We start from the raw sequence: 10,898 nt of genomic DNA, 5'->3' as shown, positions 1-10,898 counted from the left end.
GCACCATCACCAAGCTCTACGTGAGCGCCGACTCCAGCCTGGAGGGAGACGACCTCATCATGGAGATCACAGAGTAGAGGCCGGCGCGGCCCGGAAGAGGGGGGGGGGGGGGGGGGGGGGGACTGGACGTGTGTGGGGCCGTCAGAACGACGTCATCATGACATCATCACGTCATCATGACATCATCACGACATCATGCCAGTGTTATGACAACATGATGTTTCAGAGACATTCCCACCCATCACTGCCACCACACTCCTCCCCCTCTTTGCTCCTGACCAATCACCAGTTAGAGTTGGAGGACAGGAGAGGAGAGAGTAGACGGATGTATTTTTGTAGAAGCACTGTATAAAAGATGAAATCTATGAGAGTAGGTACTAACCACATTAACCAGGACTCTGAGGGTGACACTGTGCGTATGCTGGAGTTAGAGCTGGATTTGCACTCGTTGTGATGTATCTGATCTTCTTCTAGCGTTTAGTGTATCTATCTGGTGTAGATCTGTCATGTGCTCGTGCCTGACAGCTGTGGAACCCAGGCTGTCATAATGACTAATTAGCAATATTAGCAGTAGCCGTTTAGATATGTCATAGGCTTTTCATGTTGTGGTACTCCTAAATGTTCTTACTAAGTGGCAAAGATAGCGGCCAATGTGCTAACATTGGATTTTCATCTTAAACTTAACATTACTTAACATCACGTTTTTAATTTTCTTCAAGGTTAACTCTGACGGACCGTTTGAAATGTAACAGTGGGGTTAATCTAGGGTTTACAGAACAGTTAGTTATAGCACATGTTTGTTATCCTCCCAGTCTTAATGCAGTTTCAGAGGTTACAGTGACCTTAAAGAATGACCTAAAATCACTTTCCCTGACACAAATGGCATTGCGCTTTGGCCGAACGCTGGATGTGCCGTGAGTTTTGATCCGTTGCCTTGTACACACTTGTTTTTGTTTGTTTGTTTGTTTCAGCCCCTTTATTGTGAATCTCAGACCAACTGTGACAACTGGAAATCTGAGTTGGAAATATCTCCTCCCAGAGGGTAGCTGATACTGTACAGGATTTGGCCCAGGTATGGCCCAGAGCTGGCTTGTGTCTGAGTAGGGTAGGGAAGGGTATGTCAGTGAGGTGTATGGGACTTAACTGGTTATGATGATGAGTGTGTGTGTGTGTGTTGTGATCTGGGACCATTAAGAGGCACACTGATGCCTTTGTACACTCAGTCAGGCTGTGCTCCTTGGAAATTGTTTGTTTATTTCTCTTTGTTTTTCTTTTGTTTGTTTGTTTTTTAAATGTCGCCTGAAATGTGAACACAACACAACACATCTGTTTCACATTCCTTTCAGAAGCAGAAGTATTCCTGAGGTAGATCTCTGAAACAGCGTCTGAGTTCTTCCATTTCTTTGTTTCTTGTGTGTCATGGTCGTGTAAGGTAACATGTGGCATTAATGGGGGAGTAGTGGTGGTTAAAAACACACACACACACACACACACACACATACACACACACACTCACACTCACACTCACACACACACAAATAAGCACAATAGAGTCCTTGAGTGTGGACACACCGCACAATGTTCCCTGTCTGGAGTCCCTATCTGTGGAGACTATATGTTCTCAGAGCTCAGAAATGTTATTGTTGACGATATAGAATACGCTCCTTTTCCTTTAACCACTGAATAAGACAATGGGGCGATGTTATTGGGGGTCTACATGGGGATGTTATTGGGAATGTTATTGGGAATTTTAGTCAATTTTTGGTTCCTCTCTTTGGTGCCATGTGAGTGTGTGTGCGTGTGTATTTGTGTGTGCACGTGTGTGCGTGAATGGAAGACTTACAGACCACATATTGGCTGCGGCTGATGTGGTCCTCTCTGCTGAGCTCCTAGCATGGTGGCGTAGAGTTGGAGAAAGTCTGTGTTCACGCTCTCTCTGGCCAGATACGCACACAGACACACACACACACAGACACACACACACACAGACACACACACACAGAGACACACACACACAGAGACACACACACACAGAGACACACACACACAGAGACACACACACACAGAGACACACACACACAGAGACACACACACAGAGACACACACACAGAGACACACACACAGAGACACACAGTCACAGACACACACACACACAGACACACAGACACACACACACACACAGACACACACACACACACAGACACACACACAGACACACAGACACACACAGAGACAGACACACACTGTGTGGATTAATGTTTATCCACACACACACCTCTGTGTTCAGGGGCGTAAATGCTGTTCCACACCACCACAGGTACTCTGAGGCTCTCCGCATAGTCACTTTGAGCGCCATCAAAAGCTCTTTGGGCACACGACAACACAGATCCGACACGACAACACAGATCCAACACGAGAACACAGATCCGACACGATAAAGGAGAAAAAGTAATCAGTGCGCTGCTAATAGAATCCATGTAAGTAGGCTGATAAAGTTGGGATTGCACAGATGGGGAATAAACTCAACTCCACTGAGAGACTCATTAGAAGAGTGACAGGAAGTCCAATCTCTTATCTCATCTCTGTATGTCTCTTTTTTTCTGTGAAGTTTTCTCGTTTCTCCATCTGTTTTTGATAACTGGAAACATAAGATATGCAAATACTAATCCAGCATAAGCTCTCGTTCTGTTGTCATGCAAAAGAAATGTTGGAGGAAAAAAAAATAATTAAAAAAAAGAGGATAACAGAGATTCTGTCTTCTGTCTCCTTCTTGATGAGCAAATATATGTATATCAAGTTTTTCTTTTCTCACACTCACACACACACACACACATGCAGATGGGTGTTCGTCAGCAAGTGTTGTTTTTGCTGTAGGATGATTAGACAAGTGTGATTCATTCTAAGGGCAGTATAGAGAGTTTCTTCTAAAAATAAGAAGACTGCGAGAACGACTGAAGCCATCTGAGGGAGTCGACAGAGCTGTGAGCTGCACGGCTGCAGTGCCTTTCGCCTCTCCACCCAAACACTGCGGACGGGGAGGATCAGTATCCACAATGGCGTCACCTCCGGTAACCGTGACCGTCAGGGCGACGCGGAGGTCTCTCGTTAGGGGTGTGTCATCGATCGGCCCCGTCGCACTGCTGTCACTCATTAAGCCACATCTGAATCCACCGCGACCGTATGTGTACTTACAGTGATTAGACACGTCACCAAAAGATACTTGCACACATGTATCACACACACACACACACACACATTGGAGTGATAGATGGTTTGATGCACAGCTACCATATGTTGGATGAGGGTGTGTGTGTGTGTGTGTGTCAGTGCTGATGGATGACTGAGTGTGTGATGGACTACCTGAGGACCACAGAGAGGAGTGTGTGTGTGTGTTTATGTCACTGACTGAGAGAAATGGAGTAAGGAGCTTGTTGGCTCATTTAAGGAAGCAGGATAAATGTGTAGAAAATGGTGTACTGTTTTTTTCTCTTGTTAAATGATCTGCTATGCTAACTGTTTTTTTCTCTTGTTAAATGACCTGCTATGCTAACTGTTTTTTTCTCTTGTTAAATGATCTGCTATGCTAACTGTTTTTTTCTCTTGTTAAATGACCTGCTATGCTAAGTGTGTATGTGTGTGTGAGTGTGTGAGATTGAAGGGCATACTTAAGGAAAAAGGATGAAGGTGTAGACAATGTCTCACACCGGTCTTATGTGTGTGAGCGAGAGAGTGTGTGTTTGTCGGATGTTGCAGGGCGAAATGTGAGAATTAAATGATTCCCTCTGCAGGGAATGTGCCAGGTTTGTGTGTTTGTGTGTGTGTGTGTGTGTGTGTGTGTGTGTGTGTGTGTGAGCAATAGAGTACATGAAGGAATGTGTGTGCAAGGATATTAAATCCTGTATGGGCGTGGGTGTGTCTCTAAGTGTGTAAGAGGGTGAGTGTGTGTGTGTGTGTTGGCTTCTAAGACTGTCTTATCAGTGGATGCTCAAATCAATGCCCCCCTGCAGTCTCATTTCTACCATCGGCTGTTGTTTTAGCCCTGTCAGCTAATCCCCCCTACCTCTCTCTCTCTCTCTCTCTCGCTCTCTCTCTCTCTCTATTTCTCTCTCTCTCTCTCCCTTTCCCATTTCACTCTCCGGTTCTCACTTTGGCCTGTCAGGGTTTCCAACTCTCACTCTTTTGCCGTGAGAAGCTCCTTTCCATCTTTCTCTCTCTCCTTCTCCATCTCTCCATTTCTCTCTCTCTCTGTCTCCTTCTCCATCTCTCCATTTCTCTCTCTCTCTGTCTCCTTCTCCATCTCTCCATTTCTCTCTCTCTCTGTCTCCCTTTGAAAAAGTGCTCTTGTATTGCCAAAGCAGTCATTACATACAGGACATGAAATCAGAACGTTTACCGAACATATCCGTTTACATCGACAGATATAAGAAATGTATCTCTGTATCTCTCTGTCTATCACCCTCTGGTGTGTCTATAGTCTTGAAGCAGAACGCCTTCTCTTCCCTCACTCCTGTGTTAGCCATGCTTGGCGTGTTTGGTCCTGTGCAGTTCCCGTAGATGCACAGATAGCTAAATAAAGTCATGACCTTTTACCTGTCCATGCTTCTGTGTCACCAGTTAAAATATGCATTTACAGGGGCGCTCACACAGGAGCCTCGACCACATTCGGGCTTGACACCCACGGAGGACACTATTTTCGAATCCGGTCCAATGTCATTTATCCAGTCCACTCCCCACCTCTTCTCCCTCTCATTCCCTGTCCCACTCTTCACTAACCTATCAATTAAAGCCATAAAAAAAGCCAAAAACAAATCTTAAAAATAAATAAAATATGCATGTATATTTAGCAGACGCTTTTATCCAAAGCGACTTACAAGGAAATTGTATTTATACATCATGAGCAGTTTTAGGGGTTCAGTGTCTTGCTCCAGGAAATAACCACTGTTGGCACCCGTTTAACAATGCATGACCCTGGTGCAGTTCTGTAGCTCACGCCCGCCCCCCGTCTCGATCCGGGCCGATCCTGTTTAACTGTTAGCTGGGTGTTGAAATCCCACTCTCCGAGACTGGTGTCCTTAGCAAGGAGAAAGAGTGGGGAGGGCGGGGGAGTCAGCCAAATCGGGAAAACGGTTGAGAATGAGATCATGGCTGAACTTTATGTGTGTGTGTGTGGGTGTGTGTGTGTGTGTGTCACTAAAATTGGGACAGATTTTTTTTTGCCCACATCCTTTTGTCAGTCTCACCTTCCAGATAATAGACTTTCCTCTGTGTGAGTGTGTGTGTGCAAGTGTGTGTGTGTGTGTGTGTGCGTGTGCGCATGTGTGTTGTTGCTGCTGTTGATATTCTTTTGGTGCCATTGCGTACCGCATTCAATCAGCCATCGATTTAACTTGAGTTGCTTTCCTGGGTGAGCGTGTGTGCACTTATGTGCAGGTCTCATTTTTGAGCGGGCTATGAGAGAATAGAACTCTTCATTTTACTTGTTGTATTTCTTGTGAGGTCGATCAAGTTCAGCTTTTTGTCTAAGTGTGTGTGTGTGCGTGCGTGTGTGTGTTCTGTGTGCGTGTGTTGTGTGTGCGTGTGTGTGTGTGTGTGTGTGTGTGTGTGTGTGTGTGTGTGTGCGTGCGTGCGTGTGTGTGTTGCGTGTGTGTGTTGTGTGTGCGTGTGTGTGTGTGTGTGTGTGTGTATCCGTGTTCTCCTCCTTGTTGTTGGAGAACAACTCTGTGTGCAATGACATGGCCATTTCATTTAGAGAGGGCAAATGTTTAATTGGTTCCATTTTGTGAGGCAGACACGCATCCAATGGATTTTTCCTGTGGCCTCTAAGGGGGCACATTCATTCCTGCTGTTTGTTGGAGCGGGTTATGAAATTGCATAATGTAACGAGCTTACCATGTGGTTCTGTGTGTGAGTGTGTCATTCGATTATTTATGTGTGGCGAGAGAGAAAGAAAAGAGAATGTTAATGACTAAAATCAGAATGTTAACAGCTACCTTGGCCTTAGCAAACTAGCAGTAATGTGGGTTCCAGCCACTGGTGCTGCTGTGTTTGTGTGTGTGTGTGTGTGTGTGTGTGTGTGGGACTGTGTGTGTTTGTGTGTGTGTGTGTGTGTGTGTGTGTGTGTGTGTGTGTATGTGTGTGTGTAGCATGTCACTGTACTGTGTTCGTTTAGGAGAAGATTTTATATTCATTTTTCAAAATGTCAATGTGCTGTGTATAATTAGACATAATTTCTGTGTAGGAATATCAAGGGGTATTTATGGACTATGTGAAGACTAATAGAGTTTACTTAACTATACTTCAGAAAGGTCAAGACATATTTATTAAAATGAAAAGTAAAATTGAACCAAATCAAATAGGAAAATGTATAGACACCAACTTCAGACAACTTTATTCATTTCAATTTTAATTAAATAAGCAACTTCATTAAAATACTTGCACTAAGAAACATCCTTCTGAAGGTTTTCCCGCCACCTAATGTGACATCCTTCACTGTTTAATACAAACGCACTCACGTACAGTATCTGAGAGAGGATGGTGCGGGGTCCAGGGTCTAGACTGGATTTCGGCCTGGGAACCAACTATGATACAGGGAAGATATAAAGAAGACGGCTCGGAGAGCAGACCGAACCCAGCCCTTATTTGGTGCGGATCTGAACCACATCTGGGCCAGGTGAGTACCAGGTGAGTACCAAAGCCTGCTTCAGTAATGAGGGATTCAGCACAACAGGTCAGTAATAAGTGATTCAGCACAACAGGTCAGTAATGAGTGATTCAGCACAACAGGTCAGTAATAAGTGATTCAGCACAACAGGTCAGTAATGAGTGATTCAGCACAACAGGTCAGTACTAATGAGTGATTCAGCACAACAGGTCAGTACTAATGAGTGATTCAGCACAACAGGTCAGTACTAATGAGTGATTCAGCACAACAGGTCAGTACTAATGAGTGATTCAGCACAACATGTCAGTAATAACAGGTCAGTAATGAGTGATTCAGCACAACAGGTCAGTAATTAGTGATTCAGCAAAACAGGTCAGTAATAACAGGTCAGTAATGAGTGATTCAGCACAGCAGGTCAGTAATAACAGGTCAGCAATGAGTGATCCAGCACAGCAGGTCAGTAATAACAGGTCATTAATGAGTGATTCAGCACAACAGGTCAGTAATAAGTGATTCAGCACAACAGGTCAGTAATAAGTGATTCAGCACAACAGGTCAGTAATGAGTGATTCAGCACAACAGGTCAGTAATAACAGGTCAGTAATAACAGGTCAGTAATAAGTGATTCACACCTGTGGCAGGGCCAGCCATACACACACCAATCGCATGTGAAAACACACACTGCTTCACACATGCCAGCCTACTATGCACTGGCTGATACACACACAAAGAGCCACCCAGTGGGCTGGCAGTGGATAGATAACCATACACACACACATATATACACACTACACACACAGAGCCACACACACTATTACACACACACACACACACACACACACACACAAACACAATTATATAGCTCATTAGGGCCACCTGGAGACACATACTATTATACACACAAATATAATTATACACTCACTTCACATGCATAGCAACACACACTGTAATGCTCACAAATATGCACACTAATATACACACATGGCAGCACACACATTAATACACCGTCACACGTACACACTAGTACACATACTATTATACACATGATTATATGGACACAGACATGAAGTGATTTGAAGAGTAGGATTGAGGAGAGCGTGGTGTGATGAGACAGTAGTGGAATACCAATACACTCTGCTTATTTTTATTTACTTCATTTCTTGTCTTTATAAAAATAATAATAATAAATTGTATTTATAGGGTGCCTTTCAAGAAACCCAAGGTCGCCTTACAACAGTCAATAATACAGTAATACAGTTAAAATGCACAAAGCAGAGCAGCAGCAGAGCAACAACTTGAGTTGACAGGAACTTTAAAGGTTATAGGCCTGCCTAAACAGGTGTGTTTTGATGTGAGATTTAAAAAGAGAGATTGAATTAGGGTCAATGTTCCTGATGTCAGGGGGGAGGGAGTTCCAAAGGTGAGGGGCAGAGTGGCTGAAGGCTCTGGATTCCATGGTGGACAGACGGGCTCGGGGGACGGTCAGGGTGATGGAGGAGGCAGACCTGAGAGACCGGGTAGGGACATTGATGTGGAGGAGGTCAGAGAGGTATGGAGGAGCGAGGTTATGGATTGCCTTAAATGTATGGAGGAGGATTTTATAGTAATGCAGTGTTTAATGGGAAGCCAGTGGAGTTGATGTAGAACAGGGGTGATGTGACTGATGGATGGTGTCCTAGTGACGATACGGGCATCATCATTCTGTACCAGTTGAAGTTTATGGAGGAGTTTGTGTGAGAGACCAAAGAGAAGGGAATTGCAGTAATCCAGGCGGGAAGTGACAAGGGAGTTAACCAGGATTGCGGCGGTGTTGGGAGTGAGTGAGGGGCGGAGGCGGTTGATATTGCGGATGTGAAAGTAGGCAGATCGGATGGTGTTGTTGATGTGGGTATGGAATGGGGTGCTGTCGAGGACGACACCCAGGCTCTTAACCTGAGGAGAGGGGGAAACCGAGGAGTTGTCTATGGTGAGGGTGAAACTGGGATGTTTGGTGAGGGTGTGCTTGGAGCCAATGAGGACTGCCTCAGTTTTTTCACTGCTTAGTTTGAGGAAATTGGAGGAAAACTGGGATGTTTGGTGAGGGTGTGCTTGGAGCCAATGAGGACTGCCTCAGTTTTTTCACTGCTTAGTTTGAGCAAATTGGAAGAAAACCAGGATTTGATTTCCTGTAAACAGGCACAGAGGGAGGAGGGTGGGAAGGTGGAAGTGGGTTTGGAGGAAACGTAGAGCTGGGTGACGTCCGCATAACAGTGGAAATGAATGTTGAATTTACGGAAGATCAGTCCAAGTGGGAGGAGGTAGATGATGAATAGGATAGGGCCAAGGACAGAACCCTGGGGAACACCAGAGGAAAGGGGGGATGGGTGGGATGAGAATGATTTTAACTGGATGAACTGAGTACGGCCAGAGAGATATGAGCGGAACCAGTCTAGGGGTGTGTGAGTTAATGTTTAATATTCTTTTAGCTAATGTTTAATGTTCTTTTAGCTTAACCTTTTATTTCATCTGTTCATTTGTAAAGCTCTTTGAATGACCAATGTGAACATGTGGAGGTGATACTGTTGAATCAACCTCACCTCTGGCACAGTAGTAGAGGCTCACACACAGCTGATGGATGTGGGCTAAGCGAGATCTGGGCAGAAAGAAAGAAGATCAGATCAGAGGAGAGCGAGGTGGAGACACTGAGAAGCAGAGAATGAGGAGACAGAAGAGGATGGATGCCAAGAGAGAGATAAAGATATTTTTATTTGACCTTATTGCAACGCAGGGACAATGTTGGAAAATCAGTAAGGTGAAGGGGTTAAGGACGTTCACTAGTTATTAAGATCCTTTGTGTGTGTGTGTGTGTGTGTGTGTGTGTGTGTGTGTGTGTGTGTGTGTGTGTGTGTGTGTGTCTGTGTGTGTAAGAGAGAGATAAATATATTTTTATTTGACCTTATTGCAATGCAGGGACAATGTTGGAAAATCAGTGAGGTGAAGGGGTTAAGGACGTTCACTAGTTAAGATCCTGTGTGTGTGTGTGTGTGTGTGTGTGTGTGTGTGTGTGTGTGTGTGTGTGTGAGTGTGTGTGTGTGTGTGTGTGTGTGTGTGTGTGTGTGTGTGCGTGTGTGTGTATATCTGTGTGTGTGTGTGTGTGTGTGTGTGTGTGTGTGTGAGTGTGTGTGTATATATCTGTGTGTGTCTGTGTGTGTGTGTGTCTGTATAAGTGTCTGTGTGTGTTAAGTGTGTGTGTGTGTATATCTGAGTGTGTCTGCATGTTTGTGTGTGCGTGTGCGTGTGCGTGTGCGTGTGCGTGTGCGTGTGCGTGTGTGTGTGTGTGTGTGTGTGTGTGTGTGTGTGTGTGTGTGTGTGTGTGTGTGTGTGTGTGTGTGTGTGCGTGTGCGTGAGCGTGTGTGTGTGTGTGTGTGTGTGTGTGTGTGTGGTGAGTTACCTGCATGTGTCATGCAATGTCTTCATTTCTTGGGTTACCTAAGAAACCAGGATAGTACTGAACTCCGTTCTCTGTGTCTCTTCCTCTGTTTTCTGTGGGTTTTGACATTGTTAAATTAGACGTTATTATGAATGTGTTCATAGTAATGTATTTATTATTATTATTCAACAATACTTAGGCCTTATAGTTTTCGTATTAGTAAGCATTGCTACAATAAGTACAATTAAATAAATAATAAGGGTATTATTTGACATACCTCATAGCTAGTTAACGGCATTTTGTGAATAACCCCATTTTTCAGAAGAATGAAGGGAAGCGGCTTCCCAAAGGTTTCGTGTGGAGATACTGCCCCTTACTGGCTAAAATTAGTCACAACAGCTACAGTTCCGTGAGTTAAAACAAATCCCCTTGTGTGCATATAGTGACATTAGATGTTGTGCGTAAGATAACAGTTTAACATACTTACCCTAACGCATCCTGATTCTTAGTAGTTTATTTTTCACTTAGGTCATTTAAATAATGTTGCTGCCCCACTTATATTCAGGCTGCATAGACATCGTATTCATTTTCACACATGTATCGACATTAGTCTTACAGATTTTATTTTCGTCGTGAGCAATTTTGACATTCCAAAGCTAAAACCATCCCAGCAAACAATGTGATTGTCTGCCCTTGTCCTAAACTGAAAGGATAGGTACACATAATAAACAGACCAATCATAATTCGACAGCTCAGAGTCCCGCCCCATCATCAAAACAGACCAATAGTATTGCAGAAAGTCACCAATCCGGCGGATGTCTTCCGGAT

At 44.3% G+C, this 10,898-nt stretch overlaps 1 protein-coding gene across 1 annotated transcript in view; it reads left to right on the top strand.

The window, feature by feature from the left end:
• The window catches only part of LOC308382520 (pyruvate carboxylase, mitochondrial-like), a gene marked incomplete at both ends in the record, with an annotated part of 12,586 nt that extends 12,509 nt beyond the window's left edge, over window positions 1-77 (top strand). The window contains one exon of the mRNA XM_080860924.1: window positions 1-77. This exon is cut by the window's left edge and continues 175 nt beyond it. Within this exon, the coding sequence (XP_080717050.1) occupies window positions 1-77 (77 nt within the window).
• Window positions 78-10,898: the final 10,821 nt, after the last annotated feature.

Source organism: Sprattus sprattus (assembly GCF_963457725.1).
Source record: "Sprattus sprattus genome assembly, contig: scaffold_65, whole genome shotgun sequence".
Taxonomy (NCBI): Eukaryota; Metazoa; Chordata; class Actinopteri; order Clupeiformes; family Clupeidae; genus Sprattus; species Sprattus sprattus.
This window is presented reverse-complemented; position numbering and strand designations above follow the sequence as displayed.